This window comes from Mytilus trossulus, chromosome 14, assembly GCF_036588685.1.
Source record: "Mytilus trossulus isolate FHL-02 chromosome 14, PNRI_Mtr1.1.1.hap1, whole genome shotgun sequence".
Lineage (NCBI taxonomy): Eukaryota > Metazoa > Mollusca > Bivalvia > Mytilida > Mytilidae > Mytilus > Mytilus trossulus.
In genome coordinates, this window is record NC_086386.1 from 44,640,025 (window position 1) to 44,667,364 (window position 27,340).

Genomic DNA, 27,340 nt, shown 5'->3' on the forward strand with positions numbered 1-27,340 from the left:
AAAAACTGAAAAATATAACACTTAAATATAATTTCAAAAAATCAAGATTTACATGCATTTAACATTATCTTAATAAACGTATCTATTTACTTAATCAGTTTTTTTTTTTAGGAGGCAATACATCTCCGGGAGATACATAATTATCATTAATTATATTCCTAACAGTAACTTGAGCGAATTTATTTGCCAGTTGAGCGCCATTTAGTTTATGAACAAATCGAAAATGTCTATTGAGAAGGCACTTTCTATTGAATGTCATATTACAAATTTCACATTCACTAATTGAAATGTACTGTGTGTGTATCTTTTTCCAATGCTTAATGTATGCACGATATGAGGTATATATATGCGTGTTACATGATGGCACATTGCAAGCCATTCCTTCAATAGGCCATGGTTGTCGGAGATCATCATCTAGTCTCATCATTTCATAATCCTGAACTTCTAATTCGTCCATTTTGATTTTCTACAAAAATTTATTTAGATATTTATTTCTCAATGTGTGTGTTGTATTTCAGGTTTGTGAACAGCAAAATAAAAGCTTAAAATCGCATTGTTTCGTCTTCCTTATCTGTTTATATAACAAAAATAGACTAGACACCCTTACTCTATGTTCAGAAGTGCTATTTAAGTCTTCCATTGACATCTATTCCTATCCATATAACTGTTCATACTTATACATGTATAAATCCTCTATATTATTATGTGCAAATTTCAAAAACTAGACTGAAAGCCCCTACTTTATTTTTCGGAAGTTTCATTTAAGTCTTAATATGACATCTAACCTATGAAAATTATACACTTTCCTTTATTCTATTTTTTTCTTTTTCTTTGGGAAATAAGCCTTTTACTGTTGAGTTCCCATTTCGGAAGTTATCACCCCTACTTGAAAACTGTATACCTAACTGTTTCACACAGAAAAATGTATTTAAAAAGAAAATCTATCTCCTATCTAAGTTTATTTTATTGTATCGTATATACCATAAATACAATTAAAAAAATATAACAGAGTCATGATGAACGCTAGTACTAAAATTTAATTCCTGCCTTCATTTAATTCACTCTATTTATAGAATGTATTTTTTTTTTCCTATTGGTTCTCGCATTATTTACTTTACTCAATGTCACCCTTACCTAACGATATTTTTTTGTTATCTGTGAATTACTTTGTTGACATATTACTGTAAGAACATTTTTACATATTAACTATACACAAGACATATATCTGAACTTATCATTTATAAAAAATATATACAATCTCTCCTGCTCTCTATAATGACGGGGAATACTTAAGGGGCTTATGTACTGTACGACCGCAGCGTGTTCTTCTAGGCGGCGTGACCGGTTCAACCGTGAACTCTCTCTCATTAAAAGAATTATCAAGAATGGGGTTACCAATTTCATTAATTTCTTCGACTTCAAAATCGTCGGGTAAGAAATCTAACGTTTGCGTATCATCATAAATAGGCTCGTTTTCAACCTGTTCATCTTGAACTTGCCAGATTTCAGGTATTTCCCTCCCATTATAGGGTTTCAAATGGTCTACATGGACAACAATATCTTTACTTTTAGGATCCCTTTGAATTTGATAAGTGACTGAAGTTATTTTTCTTTTAATTAGATATGGTCCTATCCAGCCTAACCCAAATTTTATATTAGCACGAGGTGGGTACCATCGCCAAGCAAAATCCCCTTCAGAAAAACTACGCGGTTTTACACCGCGGTCATAGTGTTTCTTCTGACGGTTAGCTGCTTTCTTTAAATTTTCATTAGCAAATGAATAGGTAAGGTTAAGGGTATATTTTAACCACTCTATGTACTGAACAGGACATGTTTCACTTTTATTTTGTGTAGGGACTCCTGCAATTATATCAATGGGACATTGCATGTCACGACCAAACATCATTTTATGGGGAGAAACTCCTATACTGTCTTGAATTGTAGCCCGAAAAGCCATCAAAAGATAGGGAATATGATCGTCCCAGTCATTTCTATTTAAATTTGCGAAAATAGACAACATCTGTTTTAAAGTTCTATTCATACGTTCGACGAGACCATCAGACTGAGGCCTATATGGGCAAGTACGGGTCTTTTCTATTCCAAAGAGAGAACACAAATTTGCAAACAAATCAGATTCGAATTCACGACCTTGGTCAGAATGTATTTGACTTGGTAAACCAAAACGACAGAAAAATTGTGTAGCTAACTTATCTGCTACGGTTAAAGCGTTATGCCTTACAACAGGATAAACCTCTGTCCATTTTGTGAAATAATCCTGAACTACTATCATATACTCGTTGCCATCTTGAGTAATAGGACAAGGACCAACAATATCAATTCCAATTCTATCAAAAGGGGAACCTACTAACGACTGTTGTAGAGGGGCCTTGCCTATACCGGGTCCCCGTTTACATCTTGCACATAAATTGCACTGTTTAACCCAACAAGCTATGTCAGAAGACATTCCAGGCCAATAAAACCGACGTCTTATAGAGTCTAAAGTTTTATCTCGACCCATATGTCCTGCGGTTCGTTTTTCATGTAATTCACTGAAAATCTTATCCCTTATTTCTTTGGGGGCAACTAAAACTAACTTTTCTTCCCCGATTTCTGAATGAAACTGGTAGAATAAGAGACCATTTCTTATTTCTATGGACTCCCATTGACTCCAAAAAATCCTACATTCATATGATGCATCTTCAATATAATGTTTTGGGGGCTTATTATCGAACAAAGATTTCAAATCTAAAATTTTCTTAATATTTGGGTCTCTATTTTGCATTTCAGCAATTTGTTCATGTGTCCAAAAAGTCAACCAGTTACAAAACAAATTTTCATTTTGACTATTTTCGGTTTCCTCTGAAATATCTAAATCCTGTACTGAAGCATGTGGGTCTTCCATATTTTCTTGTGTGGCCATCAATGGGGTCACAAAGAATGAAGATTTTGCATCTTCTCTTAATATATTTGACACCATTAAGCTTTCATTAGTACAATCAGGACAATCTGTCCTGACACATTTTCTGTGAGGACGCCGGGACAACCCATCAGCATTACTATGAAGGCTTCCTTTTCTGTGCTCTAAAGCATAATCAAACGTTTCTAGGATAGTTATCCATCTAGCCAAAATTCCTTCTGGATCTTTGAAATTTTTAAGCCATATCAAAGAGGCATGGTCAGTTCGAACTTTAAAAGGTCTTCCCCACAAATAATGGCGGAAATGTTTAACAAAAGAAACAATTGCCAAAAGCTCTTTGTAAGTTGTACAGTATTTTCTCTGTGCATTATTTAAAGTTTTACTGGCATAGGCAATGACTTTTTCTTCACCATTTTGAATTTGGGATAAAACAGCCCCTATTCCGTTGTCACAAGCATCTGTGTCAAGAACAAATTTACCCTCCATATTTGGATAGGCTAAAATTGGAGAAGAAATTAATTTCTGCTTTAACTTTTCAAATGCATGACTACATTTATCTGAAAACAAAAATTTCTTGTTTTTCTTTGTCAATTCTGTTAAAGGGGAAGCTATTTCTGAAAAATTTTCTATGAACTTTCTATAATACCCCGCTAGCCCCAGAAAACTTCGGACTTCTCTTATATTTGTCGGTTCTGGCCAATGTTTAACTGCCTGTATTTTAGCAGGGTCACAGGAAATACCATCCCCGGAAACTAAATGCCCTAAAAATAATACTTGATGCTGAAACAGGGAACACTTTGAAGGTTTGAGTTTGAGATTTGCCTGCCTAAACCTTTCAAAAACTAATTTCACATTCTGCAAAGCCTTTTCAAATGTGGCACCGTAAATAATAACATCATCCAAATAACATAGACAATATTCCCATTGATATCCCCTTAACACCAATTCCATCAACCTTTCGAAAGTAGCTGGAGCATTACATAAGCCAAAACTTAAGACTTTGAATTCAAAAAGACCTTTATGGGACGAAAAAGCTGTCTTTTCCCTACTTTCTGGCTCGACTTCGCATTGCCAATAACCTGACGTTAAATCGACGGTTGTGAACCAATTATTACCTCCTAACGTATCCAAGGAAGTGTCTATTCTTGGCAAAGGATAGGCATCTTTTTTCGTAACTGAATTTATGGATCTATAGTCTAGACAGAAACGCCATGCAAGCTTTCCTGAGGGATCAGAAGGGTCGGACTTTTTAGCAACCAAAAGTATGGGTGAGGACCAAGGACTATTACTGGGTTGAATTATGTCTTCATCTAACATTTTTTGAATTTCCGTTTCAATTATTTCTTTCTGAAACATTGGTACCCTTCGCGGTGGAATTTTAATCGGCTTAGCATCGCCCGTATCTATAGTATGCTGAACTAAATCTGTACGCCCAAGTTTTCCATCCGGTCCGGTAAAAATATCCCGATATTCCAACACTAATCCCTTAACTTCATTTTTCTGTGCCTCAGTTAATTTTGAAGATGTTTTATCAATTAAAGGTTGTAAATGCTTTGGCAGATCAACTTGTGATTCTATTTTATTTATAGAATTGACTTCCGGCCATTGTTTAATATAGTCAACTTTTTCTAAAACGCCTAATGTGGTTTTACGACTAAGTTTAATTGGTTTGTTAGACAAATTAATTGCGTTTACACACATCTTAGTTTCTGGTTTACTTAATAAAGTCCTAGCAATGAATAAACCTTCCTTTTGTAATCTTTTACAAGGTTCTAACACTCTCAAATTTTTATCTATCAACTCAGGAGTGGGAACTTCAAGTGTTATTTCAGACTTAGGGGGAATAACTGTTTCACTATTTAATCTAACAAAAAAAACAAGAGTTATGTCCCTGTTTATAAAGTTTAACTTTATGACCTGACAAGACCATTTCAGGCTTCGCAATTAGAACTTGTGCATCATTTATTTCTAAAAAATCCATACCAAGTATCCCTGAAATTTCATGAATCCCGGCAACTATGAATTCATGTTCAAAAACTTTACTTGACATAATAAATTTCAAAGTTATTTTTCCCAAAATTTCAATATTGCTTCCATCAGCAGCTGATAGAGTTGTTTTAACTCTTTGTAACTTTGAAGGAGCAATCCTCATTTTATCAAAGATAGTTTTTGAGAGTATACTAGCTACTGATCCTGTATCAACTAAAATTTTAAAAGTAACTTTTTGACATTTGGCTGTAGCAAATAAACAATTTTGCTGTATTGCACTAATTCTAATTGGAGGCCTTTCTGTTTCAATTTCATTTTCAAGGTTTTCGGCTGAATCTTTGGCCCTAAGTCCAGCCCTTAATCGTTTCCCTTATCTTTTGAACCTGTCTGGTCATTAAAATCATTTACTTTATTAGTTGTCCTACAGTATTTTGCAAGATGTCCCCACCTGTTACAATTAACACAGTGAGTAGCTGGTGCAGCACAATTTCTATAATGATGACCAAATTTGTCACAATTTTGACATTCTGTTTCTTTTCTACAGAATTTAGCAAAATGTCCTTCTTTGCCACATTTATAACAAGTAACTTGACTGGGGTAATTTCTTGTTTTTCCTACTGTCAAATTGTCTAATTTATCAGACATTTTCCCAAAACAACTACTAATTACTTCAGTCAAATCTTTAATTTCAGTTTGAGGACATGCTGATATTTCTTTCCTACTATTTTCAGTTTTCTCTTTATTTTGTTTATTTCTATTTATATTATTGACTGGCAGAGACAAAGGATTATCATCTTTTGGCTTTCGCGGCGGATTCATTTGTGCACCGGTAAATGCTTCAAATTCCACGGCACAAGCAATAGCAGCTTCTAATGTTTGTGGATGTGCAAATTGCACATGTTTTTCCATTTCTACGTTGGATAACCCGTTTATAAACTGATTTATCACTAACTGTTCTAATACAGTGTTATACTCTCCTTCGGGATAAGCCAAACGAACTAATCGTCGTAACGCGTAACCAAAATCGGCTAACGATTCTCCTCGCTTGCGTATCCGCGATCTAAACTCACATCTATACGCGGTAACCCTTTCTTTTGGATTAAATCTCTGAGCTAAAACAGACTTTAAGCTATCGTAACTTTTAACCAAATCGGGTTTTAAATCCCCTAATAACTTCTGTGCAGTTCCGCGAAGACTCATTGAAAGTTGTTGAGCTTTTTCATGTTCCGTCCAACGGTTCCAAGAAGCACATTGTTCAAAGTGTACAATGAAATCTTTCCAGTCTACCGATCGGCCATCAAATTTTTCAGGCTCTTTCTCACGTCGCGTAATAGAAGTAGCACGTAAACCACCAGTGTATCCCTGTGGTACATATGTAGCGGGTCTAGATGGACCATAAATAGGCATATGCTGTGATAAATCACGTTGAAAAGGATCCCGTGAATATGCATACTGTGGAGGTACATTACGATTGTAATTAAACTGCGGATCGAATCGCGGTAGTGGAGAATGTCTATCTTGATAACGACCAGTTGGTTCATATACTTGCGACTGTTGATTATTGTAATCTTGACCTATATCATACATGTCCGTATCGACTTGTCTACGCGGTTGTCTAGCAGCAGAACTTGTATGAATTCGTGTACTCGGAGCTTCATTCTCTCTACTTAATCGAAAATAATTTTCATTTTCGGCTCTCGGTCTAGGACTAGATGTCCTTAATAAAGGTTCATGCAAACCTGTACTTTCAAAATACTGAGGGGGTCTATACGGTTCCCTTGACGGATATAAATCAACTCTTTCATGATTACCCGCAATAGGAGACAGGTTCTCGGCTTTCCGACTAGTCTCATCATCCTGTCTTTTTCTAAAATTTAACTTTGGAGAACTATCTATATTACGATATTCACCATACCGTGGCTCGTCGACAGATATCTCAATTTCGGATCCGCTTTTTGCATGAGAACGACCATCAAAATCAGGGAGGCTATTTGCTAACCTTTGCGGACCTGCAGAAGGTATCTCTATCGTAAGCGGGCTTAATGAATCAATTGGACTTTTAGGATCCATATGTTCGGCTCGTACTCTTTCAAAATCAAATTCTGATAACCGATAATCATGAGGTGGACCAAAGCTAACGTGTCTCCTCTCATCGGTTCGTAAACTACATAATACGGGACTCTCAAAACTATGTACATCTATGTTTTCTTCAGATAGATAACCTGCGTAATCTCTGTCAGCCATTGTCCTTATTTATTCTATTTTAATTTACAAAAATTATAAATTTAAATTTCTCCCTATTTAATCTATTCTTTTTAATTTTTAAATAAAAATAAATTTATATATTATCCTAGTCTTCTCTACAAATTTGAATCACATATCTCCCCACATTGGCCACCAAAAATGTAACAGGAGGATCGGGTGTCTATGCGTCACCGTTCCCTCGTGAGTACTTATGTGAACCTGGAATCGCCAACAAAATCCAACACCAACAACCTTTGACCTTAAACCAGTGTAAATGTAATTTATTCCATTTATAACCCAAAATACTGTTAACGACGGATGCCTTTAATATTGGTCTCAATGGCAAATATATACCACAAACTTCTGAGTTAGCAATTCAGGTTTCTCGTTCGTTCCTCTGGGAGATTGTGTTTTGGTAGAGAAGACTCAAGATTTATTAAGTTCAGATACTTTATATAGAAATAACATAAATCAACATGTAACAATTAACAAGTGTAAACGAGATCCAAAATCAATATAATTATATCAAAAAGACAAAGAAAACTATAAACAGTTTTCTTCAATTTAACTTCAATAATCGGTACTTTGTTTACACAAAAATAAAGCACCAAACAACAAAATATACAAAAATAAACTTATTGCTTTCTTTAAATTGAATTTATATAAAAAAAAGTGTAGCTATCTAAATATTAGTGTTGAAATATCGGAACACCCTCCCTACGGAAAGTCGAGTGCACCGCGACACGTGGATGAATATGGCTATTCTATTTATAAATTAACATCGCAAAATTACTAAATAAATCTAGAATCAGAAGAACACACTGCGGTGGACGATTGAAAAGTTCTACTAAATAAAATTCTACATTTTTATCTTAAATTTAATCAGTCTACTTAGAAGGGAAACAATATTTAATTAAACTTTAATCCCTGACAAAATCTCGGCTATGTATATAGAGAGAGGAGAGAGAAGTAGACCTTACTCAAGTCACTGGCCAAGAGACAAACTTAACTTCGAAACGGCCGCTTTTATACCCCCGTTGACCAATCAAATTAATTATTCAAATTTATTTTCCTTAACCCATAATTAGCCAATGAAAATCGCGGTATCAGACATCATTCGGAATCAGTGCCAAAATGGATGACATAATAACATTTGAAGATTTCCAAAATGAAAAATCGGAACTATCTACTTAAAAACACAATTTACACCCAAAAATATGTAAGACAAAGTTAAACTAGATGGTAAGTGACAACGTCTCTCCCTCTTATGTGAACACGAACTATAAAATTTAAATTATATACGAAAAACCGGCAAAAGTTATTTTTACAGGCAATTTTATCAAAACAATTAATTTGCATAATCCAATTCCGCTACATAAGAATAAGAATACTTTATGGTGACTTGAGTAACACCGGTATCACTCAGATTACAATTCCACCTTGACAGGTAAGTTTGTATTTAACCTATAAAATACTTATTTAGCCTTGAGAATTGAAAGGTCAGTTTATCCCATTCATACAATAGAAGTTTACCTATGAGGGTCAGAATGGGGTTTACAGAATAGAGAATACATGTAAAAGCAAAAAAAAAAATAGAGAATAGAGAAAATGAACAACAAAATAAAGAATAGAGAATAATGTGGTGCAAAAGTATAAAGAATCAGTGGCGGATCCAGAGGGGGGGTTCCGGGGGTGCGCACCCCCCCTTTATTTTGGCCGATCAATGCATTTGAATCGGGACATATGTTTTGCACCCCCCCTTTGCCCTGGGCTAGCACCCCCCCTTTCGAAAATTCCTGCATCCGCCACTGAGAATAACTGTACAAAATAACATTGTTATTCCAAGACTTAACTAGATACTAGTCAAACTGGTTTTGAACTAGACATCTAGTCAAACTGGTTTGGTAAAACTGACTGCTTCATGCTCTAGATGTCTATTTCACAGTGACCTTATGTGTTTGTGCTAAGAGTACATCATACTGCCATATTTATTGATTTTCTGTTGGGACATGACCTTCAATGCAAAACAGTGGCTTGAGATTTCAAGTTTATAGGACTAAATATAATCTTTAAAAGTTTATTCTATATGAACTGATATTAGTATAATAAATTAATATTTGGAATTTTATATCCTGGTTGATGTTTTTTTTTTTATTCTAACCTTCAATGCACATTTAAAGATAGAAAAAAAATCAGCTCTCATTTAAAATATTTTGCAACTAAATAATAATCTGTCAGATTTGGTGTTAACAAAATACAAGACATTTAATGTGTAATAGATAACCTGCAAGCATAGTCTATTTCTATAAAATCAAGCAGATTTTTTTTTTTATATCTGAAAAAAAAACTACCATGTAAAGAAATATGCAATTAAAAGGCCTAAAATAACCCTAAACTCAACTTTAACATATTTTGAACAATTAAATCAAGATGCACAAAGTTTTAAGTATTGATCAGAATATAGGGTTCTTTTGTACTTTAACAATATCACAATAACAAAAAAGTGACCTTAATTTTGGACAAGGTAAATGGCATGAAGCCAAATTTATCAACTTCTATTGTATGAATGGGATAAACCGACCTTTGAATTCTCAAGGGTAAATAAGTATTTTATAGGCTAAATACAAACTTGCCTGTCAAGGTAGAATTGTACTCTGAGTGATACCGGTGTTACTAAAGTCACCATAATAATCCAATTATGGACACTTGCGTGTTTTAAATTTCATACAATACACCTTATCGCTAATGTCGGCTTAACCCGGCCGCTTGAACTTGAGATGCATACAACAATCACTTTTCCATTGTGGCGTCAGATTTTTTGTTTTATGATGTCAAAATTTTACGGGAACCTGTGTGATCCAGCAATGGCGGACAAATAGCCATAAGGTGTATGATTACAATGATTTGTGTGTAATATAACTGAAATAATAAAATAAAATACATCACAATAGAACACTGAACAGTTATTGCATGCACATGGAAGAGAAAGTAATATGGGAGACAATCAATTTTTGTAAGGATTATTCCCCTTTAAACAGATATGGTGTTTTGAGCTGCATAAAAATGAAATGCAGCCCCAACTGATTGGATATAATGGTAGTTTTCTCCCATGTACACACAGCAACCAATTACTAGATATTTATGTATATAATTTTTTTTTTTTTACAATTGCAAGAATTATGATAAGCTACTTAAAAATTTAACTGCAGTTTATTAACGGATATATAAGCATTTACATATATTTATAGATGAAATATGCATACACTGTAACAAAGATAGAGTATAAATGTGTATTTAATTTAAATTTTTGAATTTTAAATATATATGGATAAACTAAAAGAGATTTAGCCATCTGCTGAATTTGTGGATCTCAATGCAAAACTCTGTTTAAGAAAAAAACTTAATTTTTAAGTATATGTTTATCCTCAGTGGTCATTAACCATAAAAATTTTGATTTGCAGTCGTAAGTTTAAATATTAAAATTTTGACAATGCTCATGAGCTTGTGGAAACAATAATTCCCGACATTTATTATATAATGGACAGTTTATTAAAAGATGAAACTCATCTTCTGTATCATTATGAGAACAAAAATTACAACACTTATTTTATCTCTTAAAATATATCTTTTAAAGCTTATCAAATTATCTAATCAAATATACAAACGTATTAAACTGGTTGAAAAAGGAAGATGGCACTATGTAATTATATACCCACTGTTGTTCATTATATCCAGAAAAAAATATCTGGAAAGAAAAATTATCATTGGTCCAGCATAGCAATCAGATGGTCATACTACATCTTATTTTGATAGGTTAAAGAGTATGATGTCTTAACCCTTACCATGCTGATTTGTTTTCAGAAATTGTCTAAATTTCAAGTATTTGCAAAAATATGCAAACGATATGCAAATGAGCTGTATCCTGATGCTGATGCATACTGATTGCAATGAATCTAAGATAGGGCATCACGGGGTGGGGTGAGGAGGCGGGGAAGGGTGGGCGGGAATTTGCCCCAAAGTTGGTCCTCTGGTGCAAAAAGTGTCAATTTTGATGTTTTTTCGTTCTTTTTCTTGACCTGTAAGTCCGAGAGATGCTAATAGATGCATCCATCTGTAGTTTTGATGTAGAGTGGACACCAGTGAACACTTTTATCACAACAGTTGTTAGGTCGGAGTGAAACTGATCTGGGATTATCAGTGTAAAGAAGGTCCTTTGCACCAAAATTCACAAAATTTCTGATTTTTTTCTTATTTTGAACTTAAACTGGACTTTCAACCGGAAGAAAAGGTTTCCTCGGCGTATTTTGATAATAAACACGATCAGTCTTTAGGTCAACAGTATTTGTCAAGGTTTCAGTTCTCTTAACTCCGTGTTTCAGACCTTGAGGAAATGTGCATACACTACGAATTAAATGGCATTACGATGACCTCTAAATGTATGGAGCGCCATTGATGCTAAAATAAGGGTGGTCTGGGTACGGCCGTAATATTACCGCCCCCGCACGACAAGGGTTAATAATTTTAAGAACATGAATTGTTGGGGTGTAAATGACTACCACTTCATATTCTTTATAAAAACTCAATTAAAGTCATATGAAACTTCACACTTAATTGGTTCAAGAATTGGATTTACAAGTACTTTAATTTTCAACAGTCACTTGTTTCATATGACTTTGAATAAGAATACTTTACAAAAAAAAAAATAATATACTTATACAAGTAGTACTTCAAAAAACAAAGTATAGCCATCTTGTCACAAAGGATAAATGGTAAATTAACTTGCAATTTAGGTTTCTACCTTCTGTTCATCTAATTCGGATGGCTTGGTGATAGAAATTAAAAAAATCTAGTGAAGTTTTTTATTTCTAAAATATATAATGCTTTTATTTTTTTCTTCTCTAGGACATGCTATGCCTTAAAACTTTACAAAACTTGTTATAAGACTTCCATGGTCTAACCTATTCACAGCAACTATATTTTTTAAAATTTTATACATAATAGCCAATTATTTTGGTTTGGAATGAAGTGACAGACATGCATGTACACGCCAGATTTCCAACCAATTTTGGTTCATCAGTAAAGTATCAATATGAATCATAAGATTTCAAATTTTTTAGCCTTAAAATATATTACTTTCACGTTTCAAAAGTTATTTAAAAGAATTAGTTGATATTTAAACAGAGAGATTATTTATATTAATTTGATTGTATACTTTTAAGGAATAATTGAAGATAGATTATAATTGTGGACTGGATTTTGATTCCAGAAAATGGGAGCAAAAAACAAAAGAAAACATGCACAAGAAGATGTTGTCAAAAAAGATGCAAAACGAACAAGGTAAGTTACTGTTGGCTACAATTTTTCTGTTTAGATATTTATAATACATTGTCGGTGTTAAGAAATACAGTATCATTAACCGGATTTTTGTGACAAAAATGTAGGTTATTGATTTGGAGATGTACGGCGGGCGGTCGGTCAGTCGGTCGAGCGGGCGGCAATCAAATGTTGTCCGTAGATTAACTCATGATCTGTTCAACCAAAGCTTTTTAAATTTTAATATGTTGTTACTGACAACTAAATGAAGGTCAAGGTCAATTATGGCGATTTTGACTTTTACCGTTCAGGAGTTATGGTTCTTGAAAGATTGAAAAATGGAGTTTCCAGTCGTGTCCGTGAATTTACTCATGAACCGTTCTACTGAAGTTTCCCAAATTTTAATATGTTGTTACTGATGAGAAAATAGAGGTCAAGTTCATTAATGACGATTTTGACTTTTACCGTTCAGGAGTTAAATGTATGGTTCTTGAAAGATTGAAAAATGGAGTTTCCAGTCGTGTCCGTGCATTTACACATGAACTGTTCTACCAAAGCTTCCCAAATTTTAATATGTTGTTACTGATGACAAAGTGGAGGTCAATTTCAATAATGACGATTTTGACTTTTACCGTTCAGGAGTTATGGTTCTTGAAAGATTGAAAAATGGAGTTTCCAGTCGTGTCCGTGCATTTACTCATGAACTGTTCTACCAAAGCTTCCCAAATTTTAATATATTGTTACTGATGACAAAATAGAGGTCAAGTTCAATAATGACGATTTTGACTTTTACCGTTCAGGAGTTATGGTTCTTGAAAGATTGTAAAATGGCGTTTCCATTCACGTTGTTGCATTTACTCATGAACCATTCAATCTAAGCTTTTCAAATTTTAATATGTTGATACTGATGACAAAATGGAGGTCAAATTTGATATTGACGATTTTCACTTTCACCATTCTTCAGTAATGGTTCTTGTGATATTGCCAGGACACAAATAAATATAAATAAATCCGGTTTGCTGTCGTTGTGACAGCCTCTTGTTTTGATTATAAGATAACAAGTTTTGTGCTAATTGGTCAATTTCAGAATTTTATCTCTATATGAAATTACAAAGTGTAAACTAATTTAAAAATAGTTACTTATTTTTAAATTTATGATTATTTTATTATATATCAAATCAAGGATTTGTATAGCCAACTTAAGAAAAGAATAAGGAACTTATTTGCTCCTGAGCGTCTTAAAAAGAGCAACCTACAATAAAAGGGAGATAATTTCATAAAATAAATATGTAAGATAAAAGCTCAAAATTTCAATCATTTGCTCAATCAGGTCATAAGAAAGTCCATTGAAATAAAGATAAACAATACTAATGCCTTATCTTCAATGATGATTATGACCTTATCTTCATTATTTAATAACAAGGGTCTGACAGTTACTGGGATATATATACAATGTAGGCCAGTAATCAGTATCCTATTATGGACTTTTGACATGTTTGAAGTGTATTCATAGCAACAATTTAATAGAGTTGTCAAGCAAAACATTTTCCACTGGACTGTATACACATGTGAATAAGGATTAAAACAATAGGCATACAAACAAGTTACCTTTATCCTTTAATAATGTTTATAATTATTTATTGCGGTCATCAAATTTCTTCTGATATTACCACCTTGCAGATATAAAATTTAAAATTACATTTATTATTATTTTAAAGATGGAAAAATAAATATTGATATTTTTTTCAGAATGCAGGAAAAGACAAAAGGAAAGATATATAAGTTTTACAATTGTCAGCTTTTGAGAGACCATAAATTAGTAAAAGATAATCTGTATGTACGAGATGGTGTCATTATCAACCCTGAGAAATTATTTTTTGAAGAAAAATTACCACCAGATGAACAAATTGACTGTAATGGGGCCATTATATGTCCTGGATTTATTGATATACAAATTAATGGTAAGACCAAATTATAAACTTAAGGACACCATCATGAGTGTTGCAGTTAAGGAAGTTTGATACTCAGTTTCAAAATAACAAGCTTTTCTTAACACTAGTATATATTGATAGGGGATAAATAAAGGAACCAAAAAAGCCAAAAAAATATATAGGTCAATGTGCTTGTTTTCCAGATATTAGCCTTTAAAATTTTTGCGGGAAAATGTTCTTTCATGATTTTTCATAGCTTTATCATTGACAAGTTTAAGTTCTCAAAAACTATTAAAAAATAACAAAGATTTTTATAAGACTTTTACAGATGGCTTATAAATATTCATGTAAAAGATTTATAAAAAGAAAAATGGAGGTCAACAGGTAATTTTTTTTAAGGCATTCAAATGGATAAAACCAGAGGATTATGAAAATCTGACAAAAATCACAAAACATGACAAGGGAACATCCTTAAGCCTACTGCAAAGAATACTTTTCCTCAACAGGGAATAGTATTTGATACAATATTTGTTTTGGGCAACATCAATTTTAATTGTTTTTTAAACCAGCCAAGTCTAAGATTGCCATATTTTTTTTAATTTTTAATGTTTGTTGAATTGTTCATCAGATTTTGTATGAAATTAATAAAGGTAATTCCCCTCTGTCACGAAGTTTTCAGCCTTACAGTACCTGTTTTATATGGCCACAATTATCATAATTGTATATGTATTTACAAAGTTGTGGTTGTAGTGATTGCTTTTGTCTTTCAGCTTTTTGAAGCAATTGCCTTATGCAGGTGACTTTTTGTATCTAATTATTCATCAAATATTGGATATATTTATAGTTATAATCATGGATATCTTATAGTCATCATTGTTCATCTTATCTTGTTAACTAATAGTCAGAAATCACTTTAGTAAAACATTTTGCAGTTTATGGTAAAAAATATTGGTTTTTATTGAATGTGAGATCCCTCTGCAGCATCTGATTTGACAACTCTGAACTCAGATGTACCAATATAATTGAATTCAGTGCTTATTGTTACTTGAATTTTTATTATAAGTTTTTAATGTTTCATTTTTTTTTGACACATTCAGATTAAAAGGGGAGATTAAGCATTTACTAGACTTGTTTATACTGCCATGTATTTATGTATGTTTATGATAGTAATTTCAATGTAGATCATAGTTATATATTATTTATTTACAGGTGCTTTTGGTGTTGATTTTTCCTGTGACGTGGATACGATTGAGGAGGGATTGAAGATTGTTGCCAAAGGATTATTACCACATGGTGTTACTTCATTCTGTCCAACAATAATTTCATCCAAGGAAGACATATATAGGAAGGTGAAATGAAGTAATTTTGGTTTCATAAACTTTTTACGAATTATTTTAGACAGTGAGTTTGATGAAGTTTTTCTCAGTTTGTTGAAATCTTAATTGGTCTCTCATATTTTCTCCCAAGAGTTGGGATTACAAAGAAAGTATATGATTCACACAATTAATGCAAATTTTTGAAATAAAAGAAGATCAATCCTTTTTCATGCCTGCAGCCCTAGGCCTGCTCTCACAAAAAACTGTTGTTTCTTATATTCAGTTAAATGCTAAAAAAGTGTACTTTATGATAGAACTAAGTATAAAGAACAGTATTTAGCTGGTCCCTCATAAATTCAGTTCCTACACAAATGATCATTGTTCAAGATGGTCGTCAGTCTTTATTCAATAATTGTTTGATGGAACATGTTGAACATCTGATTTAGAAATGCTTTTTCAAAGTGTTTTTTTAATATGTTTTTTTTAGAGTACCTTCCAAATCATAACTGGCTGTCTTTTATATAATACAAGAAGGCTGCCAGAACCTCTGAAACATTTAACTTTTGCAATGAATCTAAAATATTGACTGATCTGTAAGTGATAAAATTTAAAATGAAATTTTTCAAAATTAAAGTGCTTAGTTAATAATTAATGTCATCAATTTAAACAAGATTTGGCAAATACTTTTTTAATACGCCCGTCGTCTTTTAGACGGGACTTATTATGGTATACCGTTGTCCGTCCGTCCGTCGTCCACACTTCGGACAATAACTCAAAAACGCTTTCACCAATTTCCATGAAACTTAAGTGAATTGTTTATGTCTATTGACGTAAGCTCCCTTTCGTTTTTTTTTAATTTCAGATTTTAAGTTTTGGATTTATGGGGCTTTATTCATAAAAAAGGGGGGATTTTCAACACTTCGGACAATAACTCAAAAAGGCTTTCACCAATGGCCATGAAACTTTGGTGAATTGTTTATATCTACTGATGTAAGCTCCCTCTCAATTTTTATAAATTTCAGATTTTAAGTTTTGGATTTATGGGGCTTTATTCATAAAAAAAAGGGGGATTTTTAACACTTCGGACAATAATTCAAAAAGGCTTTCACCAATGTCCATGAAACTTTGGTGAATTGTTTATATCTATTGATGTAAGCTCCCTTTCAATTTTTATAAATTTCAGATTTTATATTTCCGTGTTATGAATTTTTATTCTTAAAAAAGGGGGGATTTTCCAATTTTGGGACAATAACTAACACTTTCACAAAATTTTATGCAACTTTGATAAATTGTTTATATCTATTGACCTTAATAGTGCCAATTTTTTTTGCATTTTTATTTATTATTTGGGGGGGGGGGGGGGGTATTTGTCAGGGCTCACACTATTTCTAGTTGATCATATAAATTCATTTAAAGCATAAAAGACAAGTTAAAAGAGCAACGGGCGTATCATGCGCTAAAGCGCAGCCCTTTATTTATTGATTCCTGAAAGATATTTCAGTAATGACTTCATTGGAAAAGTAAAGTGTTTGCTTCTGGTACTACTTTAGTACTTAACTTTGGTTTGATTAGGATAGACACCCCTTATATTATGGGGAGAGATCCGTTTGCGCCAAAAATGCGTCCTTTTGCTCCACAACTTTTTTTCTCTTATGCTACTCTTGCGCCACCTGTTTTAAAATTACATGGTATCATTTGCCCCAAAAATAAAATATACGATTGCGCCAATTTAAAGAAAAACATTCCTTAAGCAAAGAAAACATTTTTCTATTACAGTTTCCTGATTTGGAAGGCAAAAGGCAATATAAAAGTTGAATATAAATTAAATGTCCATTCCTGAATCCATGTATTGTATACAATTGCTGGAAATACTTCGGACAACACTTAAATGTTCCATCAGCAAAAACATCTTCTGCCCCGCATACAAAGAAATTTCAAGTTAGCTTCACAACCGAGAATTACAATGCCACTTTCAATATCATGTACTAAAACAAACTCTTCTTCTTCATTTGTGATCACTCCTACCTCACTTAAAATTTCTTGAAATTCTACTGAACCTTTTGGTTGGAAAGGGTACAGTTATCTTCTCTCTCTGTACATAGACTGTCTCATGCACTTCAAGTCATTTTTCTGTAGATGTTCCTCTTCATGATGGAATAGCTCCGAACATATGATCTTAGCTGGTCTTTCGGATATATTTTCTGTAGCTTTTCTTTTGCATGCTGTTCGTAGTATTTGACGCTCTAACTTTTGTGGGTCTGTCTCATGTATATGTGCAAGATTTCCACTCAAACAAAAATGATACTAAATATATATTAATCTTTAATATGTACGATCAATATGTGTTCAGGTAAATTGGCGCAAATGAGTTCCGAAAACTGGCGCAATTGATACATTTTGGAGAAAAAAAATTTGGCGCAAATGATACCCCTGAAAAACAGTAATTGGCGCAAAAGGAGTGCTGCCATATTATGATAATCACTTAGTATAAGTATTACAACTGTTGATCATAATTATATACATACAGGTAGGCCATAGGATAAAGTTGACCATTAGTTGCTCTTTGGAGGCTTTAGTGAAGACTTGATATATTGAAAATTAAAAGGAAATGGCTATGTACTAAAAATATTGTCTGGTTTTTTTTTTTAATTTTTGTCTGTTTTATTTCCAGATTGTACCAAAAATAAAGAAAGTGGATGGTAATAAAGAAGGTGCAGGCATATTAGGTATTATATGTACTTTAAATTAAGATATTATTGGAAATTTTTATGATTTTATTGTTTTGAAAAAATTATGATGGAATAGGTTTTTTCTTTAATAGAAACTTTATATTTTATTATTTACACACCTAATTTGATATTTATAAGCAGCATGTACTGAAATCTAATAAATGGATGTTCTAAAAAAATCTGAATTAACAATAATTTTATTTTTACCTGTGGTCAACATGCCAAATAAAAAAAAATAAACTGATATTGTCATTTGTCTGTCAAACCTCTTAACCTGCAAAGCAATTTCAATTATAGATACAAACAGAGGCTTTAACTTGATTTGTACCCTCCCCCGCCCCCCCCCCCCCAAAAAAAAAATTACCAAGAATTGTAAAAATATTTCCATTATCAATTTGACGAAAGCGTTATATAAGACCTGAATATCTGTGGTGTAAGTTAAATAATTTGTTTCATAGAAAGCTACCAAAGAACAGCGACCATTAACTGAATAAAAAGAATAAAGGCAAATATAATACAAATAGAAATTGTTACATGAAGATAAGTCTTTCATGTTAAAAGGTTTTGAACAATTGTTCTAATTGTTTCCCCTTTTGATATGTTGGCAGGCCTGTCCTTCAAATCAAAACATGAGGTGCATGTGTGTGATTGTGTGAAAATATGAACAAATATAATGCCAGGCCATGTAAAAATTGAGCATAGGGGATGGTTTCTATCCCTAGTTCTTTGGCAAATAATGCACAAAAGAATTTATATCAGGAATACTCATATATGAGAATATGAGTCAATTCAGTAAAAATGAATTTGACAGCTTATACCCGTTTAATTTTCTATAAAACTGTAAGGGTTTAATGAAGATGATGTTGATGTCAAAGATATGAAAAATTACCTCCCTTTCATGGAAAAAGAAGAAAATAAGGTGAAAGAAATATTGAACATTCAGAATTATTGCTTTATCAAATTTGTATGAAATATTGTTATTTGAGAGTTGTTTATTTTCAGGTGCTCATATAGAGGGACCATTTATTTCTGTTGAAAAAAAAGGGGCTCATCCTGAAGAGAACCTCAGACAGTTTCCCAATGGATTTTCTGATTTAAAAGATTTATATGGCAATCTTGATAATGTTGCTATGGTTACTATTGCACCAGAATTAGACAGATCAGATGAAGTTATTAAAGAGCTTGTGAAAAAAGGCATTTCAGTTTCCCTTGGTATGATTTTGTAACTAGACAAAATGAGTTTTTTATAGATTTTGTATACTGTAAATTAAGAAATTTATGCATGGTTTTTATTATTGCGAAAACTGCGACTGAGTTGTAAATGCAATAATTAAACTCGCATATTGAAATATTTTATATGAATTTAACAGGATTTTTTCGCAAAATCTTAAAAATCAAAATTGCATTTAAGTCTAAAATGACAAAACCGCAATAATTTCTGAATTTACAGTATTTTACAATTAAATGTTGATAGATTTTTTTCTGATTTTTGAATTAGAATGTTATTGTCAAATTATTGACTGCTAAATAAGTATATTTTCATAAAACCCGTACATGACTTTCTATCTAATAACATTTAATCATGACTGCAACTACCATTCTCCGATATCCCATAGAGCGCTGCTCACTTTTCATACCCTCATTTACAGGATGTATAATGGTATACTGTTTGTCCATCTGTCCATCATCAACATGTCGGACAATAACTCACAAACACTTATACCAAGTCACATCAAACTTTGGGGAGGTGTTTATATCTATTGAAGTGAGCTCCCTTTTGAGACTATTAAGACAGCCTCCCCCTAGTTTTTCATGAAATTCTGATATGACATTGAGAAGTTATTGAAAGTTATTCTTTGTAAAACCAAGGGCGTATTATGCGCTCATGACACAGCTGTTTATTTAAAATTGCCAGAGATGAGTTGTGTTTACGGCAGGGAGTTCTATGTTGCAATACATGGTTTGAATGTGTTTGTTATGCAAAGTATGACAGCATTTTTAATGCTTAAATTAAATGTTAAAAGTGTTATTATAAATTATTACAAATGTTCACAGCAAATTAGAAAATCCTTCACGTATGCCGAACATATCAGGTTGGGTTTTTCAACTTATATATGTGTTGTCAAAAAATACCTGCACTAGAAACTAACATTTAGTCAGGGGTAATCAGTAATATATGTGTAATTCAGGTCTCAGAAAGGGTATATACTGTCTGAGACCTGAATAACATATAATATTTTTCTAATGCTTTTAAATTCCTCTAAAATAAGATATACAATAAAACATGAAAAAAGGTACAAAGTTGATCAGTTTAAAGTTTTCTGAATTATTTTAGCATAACTTTAACATAACCTGGCAGTATTTTCAATTGCCACAGTCCAAATAAGAGAAACCAAAAATAATGAAAGCTTTTTTTTATATGAGCTTAATCTTTTTCAAGCTGTACAAGGCAAATCATGCAAGGATTTTATATTTTCAGGACATACCACAGCTAATTTAGTACAAGGTGAAGATGCCATTCGAGCAGGGGCCTCATGTATCACACATTTATTTAATGCCATGGTTTCAGTAAGTAATATTGTAATTCTTAAACCTCAAAACAAATGTGTGATAAAGAAGTGAACCCACTCATTAAAATCAAAGGCTAAATGTAAAAATGAGAAATTAAACATTGAAATTAAAATATTTTTAAAATAGCATAGGAGTCTTTTTGATATATAGGATAAAAAAAATATATCAGAAAACAGTAGGCCTTGATGTTTTACTGAGAGAAGCAGATTTTTAGGCATGATTATAAATTCATTTGTAAGACTTCAATGGCTTTAATTGATTAATATGAAATGTTATTCAGTTGATTCTAAATTTTTTGAACATAGCCTTATAAGGGAATAATTCAAATAACCTTCTTCTATAAAGGAATGAACAGTACAAGATCTTTCAAATTTTTCTACAGCATGAAAAAAAGCATGATTACCTTGTCTGACAGTCAGTCCATATGTCTCCAAAAAAGTTTATTTTCAATAACTTTATACACAATGCTTATGACAAGAAAACATAGATCAAGTTCTGGTTTGGTCACTTTTACTGTTCTGGAGTTATGTCCCTTTATAAGTGTGGGCATCATCTGTGTCCCATGGACACCTTCATCATTTTTTTCTTTTAATTTAATAAAAGCATTTCATAATAATAATTTTCGAAGTTTTCTTTCTTTTCATATTATAATGCCTTTTTTATTGCATAATCCATACAAAACATTTTGTAGAACCTTAATTTAACATCACAAACACTAAATGTATTTATATTTGTGTTATTTCAACATTACTAATTGATGAACACATTTGTTTTATAGTTTCACCATCGAGATCCCCACTTGATAGGTTTGTTAACCAGTAAATTCCTGACCGATAGACAAGTGTATTATGGACTGATAAGTGATGGAGTACACACACATCCTGCTGCAGTTAGAATGGCTTTCAGGAGTAATCCTAGAGGTATAACATAATTAATACAATTAACTCATGCTGTATGGATGAAGTAGAATGTCTCCCTGTGACAGTAGTGTATGCCCTTATATATTTGACAGTTAGGGTATTTTGCTTGTGACAGAGGTGTCTTCATACTCCATTGGTCTCTTGTGGAGAGTTTACTCATGGGCAATCATTCCGCATCTTCCTATTTTTACATTATACTTACGATAAGACAGCTAAAACAAGTAGAACTTCAAGTCCTGTGGAATCATTATTATTCGTTGGAGCAATTTTTGTGGGTTTCGTCTGTTCCAATGAACCTCAATTCAAATGTTAAACGAATACCATATTTTTAGTAGGCTTTGTATACAGAGATTGGCAAAACCTCAAAATCAAATATCCACGATAATGCAAGTTTTCAGCAATCCACGAAAATTTATACCCAGGAAATTGAATACCTATTTTCCTGGGTTTCCTGGGTTCAGATGAACCTCAATTCATATGTTCAACAAACAACATATTTTCAGTAGGCTTTGTATACAGAGATTGGCAAAACCAAGAAATAAAATATCCACAAAAATTCACATGTTCAGCACCACGAAAATTTATACACACAAAAATCCACAGTATTCTAAATTAATAGAAAGTGGAAGAAAAATTATTTCAAAAACCATTTACATGGTTAAGAATATTCACATGAAGCTTAATAGCAAATTTTCTGGAAAGTCTTTTTGTAGTTCAATGAAAAAATGTGACAAAATATTTCAGTAATGGCCTGTATACAATGTTTAAGTATTTTGATATCAGGAATTTGATGACCAATGAAACTAAGACCACATCCACTTTTATTTTTTGTCTATCTGATGAGTTAAGCCTTTTTCAATAGATTTTATAGTTCGTTCTTATATGTTGTACTGTTATACCACTGTCCAAGGTTATGGGGGAGGGTTGGGATCCCGCTAACATGTTTAACCCCGCCACATTATTTATGAATGTGCCTGTCCCAAGTCAGGAGCCTGTAATTCAGTGGTTGTCGTTTGTTTATGTGTTACATATTTGTTTTTCGTTCATTTTTTTACTTAAAAAAAGCCGTTAGTTTTCTTGCTTGAATTGTTTTACATTGTCTTATCAGGGCCTTTTATAGCTGACTATATGGGGTATGGGCTTTGCTCATTGTTGAAGGCTGTACAGTGACCTATAATTGTTAATGTTTGTGTCATTTTGGTCTTTTGTGGATAGTTGTCTCATTGGCAATCAAACCACATCTTCTTTTTTTATAAGACCATGTCATACAGGAAAGTATGCTGACATGAAGACATCAAACAAATTTCAGAAAAGTCAGATATGTAGCTTCTGAGAAAAATGTGACACAAAAAAGTCAAGATACAAACTTTGTATATTATGACGATTTGGGTATTATTTTGAAGGTTTTACTGGCATTACATCTATAATTATGTATAATACAATGGAAATTGAATTATTAAACATTTTTTTGGTTTTTCTAGGATTTATCGTAGTAACAGATGCCATACCAGCCATGGGGCTGCCTATAGGGAAACATCACATGGGTTCACAGTTAGTTGAAATTCAAGACAAGAAAGCTTTCATTGCTGGAACTAACACTTTATGTGGAAGGTATGATCTTAGTTATTTAAATAGAAATAATTTCATCCATTAATTGTCATGATTTAATTTTGCCAGTATTTATTTCAAAGAAATCTTCATATAGAGTTTGTTTGATCAATCTGTAGTGACAAAATACAATTGTTAATTTTGAAGCACATATGTCTGGTGACTGCCACACATGTAATTAAAAAAACGAATATATATTCCAACAGGGTTAGCCTGGTAAACTGTAAATCTATTTAAAGGAAACTTACATATAAGAACAAGGAGGGAAATTCTTTACAAATAACATGTAAAAAGGAAACACCTGTTTAATTCAAATAAAATCTATACTGATAGACATTGTTTAAAAGTATTATTCTTGTTAATAATAATATTTGTAAACTTTATTTTTCAGTATAGCTACAATACCTAAATGTGTTCAGAATTTAAAGAAAAACACAGACTGCACTACAGAACAGGCATTGGATGCTGCAACCCTCCATCCAGCAGAAGTTCTAAAAATTACTGATCGTAAAGGGACAATGAACTTTGACACAGATGCTGATTTTCTTATGTTAGACGATAACTTAAACGTGATGGCCACTTATATTGCTGGAGAACTAGTGTGGCATCAAGACTGGCATCCTGCTGCTTCTGTATTAAACAGACAAATGTCTGAGCGAGTAGGGTGTGAAGAAAGTGCAATTAAGAATAATTTTTGATGTAACAGGAAGTAATAAGGAAGTTGAGATATATATCCTTCTTAACTGTAGATTGGTGCTAGATTATATAATGGTCAATGGTATAACTATCAAATTCATTGGACAAAAATGTTGGATGAAAAGAGGAAATTTGGAAATTTAATTGGTACATTTAATTATGTAAATCATCAAAATTTGAATGAAATGTAAAATATAATAGAAAAAATAATCATGATCAGAATATGTTATAACTGTAAATTCAAAATTTTTTGTTTGCATTTATAATTACTATTCTTCAATGTAACAAATAACAAAATAATTAGTTTATTATTGCAATTTCGGGAAATGCTTCATATATTAAAGAGCTTAGGCTATCAAAATTTGAAACTTATCCTGCCAATTTTCACTAATAATGATAAAAACATTACAAAAATTTCTGAATTTACAATATTCATAAAAAGAATGTAATTACGCAATTTATGTTTTCATTACTTTGTGTAAATTTAATTTTTAGTAATCTCATTTATTCAAGGCTAGCATTATATTTATTATATTTAAGTTGTTCATAACTTTGTTTCTTTTTTTGTCATCGGTAAACAACTTTAAACTGATGCTTATTCGTTTTTTTCAACAAATGTATGTCTCTTACAGGATTGCTTGCCATAAATTTATTTTCGATGATTTCTGCTGGAAAACCTCTAAATTTGCTTTTAATATATACAGTTGTCATATGAAAAGGTAGTTAAAGAATAATGCTGTTTTAATTATTGAACGCGAGACAAATATCGATGGTGAGGACTTATAATACAACTTGAAGAGGACTCAGACTTCACCAAGGCTACCAATTCTGTTTAAAAAAAAATTAATTTGTATAAGATATTTAGACTTCTTTAATAACATTCCATGAGAATCCTAACTGCAAAATTGATATTGGGTAAAGTTTCATAACAAATATGAAAAGGACTTTTTTTTTTTATATATCTATCTTTTTGCCATCCCCATGTCCCCATGTGAACAGGTAGTTCACAGAAAATATATGGATGGATACCTTAATTTCGTAGTACCATTGGTATAAAAAAATCTTTAAAACTGAAATCAAATTAAACCTTTTTAAGTGTTCAAGAAAATATCTTTATTAGTTCTTCAATTTAATTTTGCTTCTTAAAAAGCACTGGAAATATTCATAACAACAGAAAGGAATTAATTAAAGTAATGGTTCTAAAGGCAAACCATAAGAACCCTATTGGTAGAAATAACATTTAAGAAATACATTGTCAGATTATGCCAGTATGTGATATTGTATTGCTATAAAGACTTGATCTGTGCAGAATCATATGGAGTCTCACATTTTTATTTTTGTATTTTTGCAATATTTACTGATGAATATTTATAGTATATTATTTGTTATCATGTTTACTTTAGGGGCCATCCATAATTGTCAACCCTTTTCCAAAGTGTACAAAACATACACTTTTTCAGACCCCCTATCCTTCCTTAAGAAGTGTACATCAACCATTGTCAGATTTCAAGACGAGATTCAATCATTCTTAAAAAAAATAAGATCAAGTCTATTATAAAATTGAGAAAGGAAATGGTGAATATGTCAAAGCGACAACCATCCAACCATAGAGCAGACAACAGCCGAAGGCAACCAATGGGTCTTCAATGTAGCGAGAATTCCTGCACCCGTAGGTGTCCTTCAGCTGGCCCCTAAAAATATGCATAATAGTACAGTGATAATGAACGTCATACTAAACTCCGAATAATACACAAGAAACTAAAATTTAAAATCATACAAGACTAACAAAGGCAAGAGGCTCCTGACTTGGGACAGGCGCAAAATTGCGGCAGGGTTAAACATGTTTATGAGATCTCAACCCTCCCCCTATACCTCTAGCCAATGTAGAAAAGTAAATACATAACAATACGCACATTAAGATTCAGTTAAAGAGAAGTCCGAGTCCGATGTCAAAAGATGTAACAAAAGAAAATAAATAAAATGACAATAATACATAAATAACAACAGACTACTAGCAGTTAACTGACATGTTAGTTTAATTATAGTTTAGTTTAATATAGAAATTTGCATTGAAAATAACTGAAACATATCGAACTGTTTAATTTGATAAATAAAAAAAAACGTACTTTAAAAATGTTGATTTTTAACCCCCTCCCCCCCAAGTGTATGATTTGTACGCTTTGGAAAATGATTGACAACTATGGATGACCCCTTAATGTTTTTGTACTAATTATTGAGTTATAAACTAAAGGTACCCTTTACAGATATGAAACACTTGAATATATGATTCCTTGTTATTGCATTGTTTATATTATTGTTTTATTTAAAAACAGAATTTATGATAGACAGAATTAATTGAGTAGAAGCAGGATAGAAATTGCTTTCATGCAACTTTTTCTAGTCGTTAATGTTAATCTTTTGGATTTTATAAACTTGTTCTAACAGCTTTTAAGAGATAATAAACATTGAAATTCCTAACCATCATCTTGTTTTGGTAGTTTGTTTGGTTAACTTCTATCAACTCTGTGTCTTCATTTGCCCTATCTATTAGACAATCCAAGACCTCCAAGTCTACATACTGTATGAGCTGAGTGATGAAAGCTCACAGGCGTGGATCAAAGAAGGGGGGGGGGGGGTCCCAGGGGTTTGAACCCCCCTTTTTTTGGACGATCAATGCATTTGAATGGGGACATGTTATTGAACCCAACCCCCCTTTGTCCTGGATTAGGAACTCCCCTTTTTTAAATGGCTGGATCCACCCCTGGCTCATTTATTTAACTTGGCCATGATCCTCCCAAATTGTTTTATAGACACAATTCTCAGCATCCATTTCTATGATTTTATCTTTTAAATCACCACCAATCAAAATATCAGTCACTGGTGTAGAATGCAGATGTCAACAAAATAATATTCACGATTTTCACTGGTAGAAAAATTAGGCAAATAAAAATAGTTAGTTTTGGACTATATATCACTCAAACTTGAAAATGACGTAATTGAATTGCCTTGAAGTGGGCTTAAAGGGGCTAAATACAAAATATAGTTCCTGTGAAAAATAAGCTGATTAAAAGTAACTGCAAAAAACATCACCTATGCTACCTTAGCC

The 27,340-nt window shown here is 32.3% G+C and overlaps 1 protein-coding gene across 4 annotated transcripts in view; it reads left to right on the forward strand.

Moving 5' to 3' along the window:
* The window catches only part of LOC134697068 (N-acetylglucosamine-6-phosphate deacetylase-like), a 30,073-nt gene extending 3,201 nt beyond the window's left edge, over window positions 1–26,872 (forward strand). For 2 of the 4 annotated variants that reach the window (XM_063559093.1, XM_063559096.1), the window contains exons 2-10: window positions 12,417–12,487; window positions 14,213–14,424; window positions 15,604–15,743; window positions 18,382–18,436; window positions 19,442–19,651; window positions 20,919–21,007; window positions 21,789–21,930; window positions 23,412–23,541; window positions 23,930–26,872. In XM_063559093.1, the coding sequence (XP_063415163.1) occupies window positions 12,417–12,487; window positions 14,213–14,424; window positions 15,604–15,743; window positions 18,382–18,436; window positions 19,442–19,651; window positions 20,919–21,007; window positions 21,789–21,930; window positions 23,412–23,541; window positions 23,930–24,236 (1,356 nt within the window). In that variant the 3' untranslated portion in view covers window positions 24,237–26,872. Of the gene's footprint in view, window positions 1–10,106; window positions 10,164–12,369; window positions 12,488–14,212; window positions 14,425–15,603; window positions 15,744–18,381; window positions 18,437–19,441; window positions 19,652–20,918; window positions 21,008–21,788; window positions 21,931–23,411; window positions 23,542–23,929 lie in introns of those variants that run through there. The other 2 variants (XM_063559095.1, XM_063559094.1) reach the window with 2 other exon arrangements.
* Window positions 26,873–27,340: the final 468 nt, after the last annotated feature.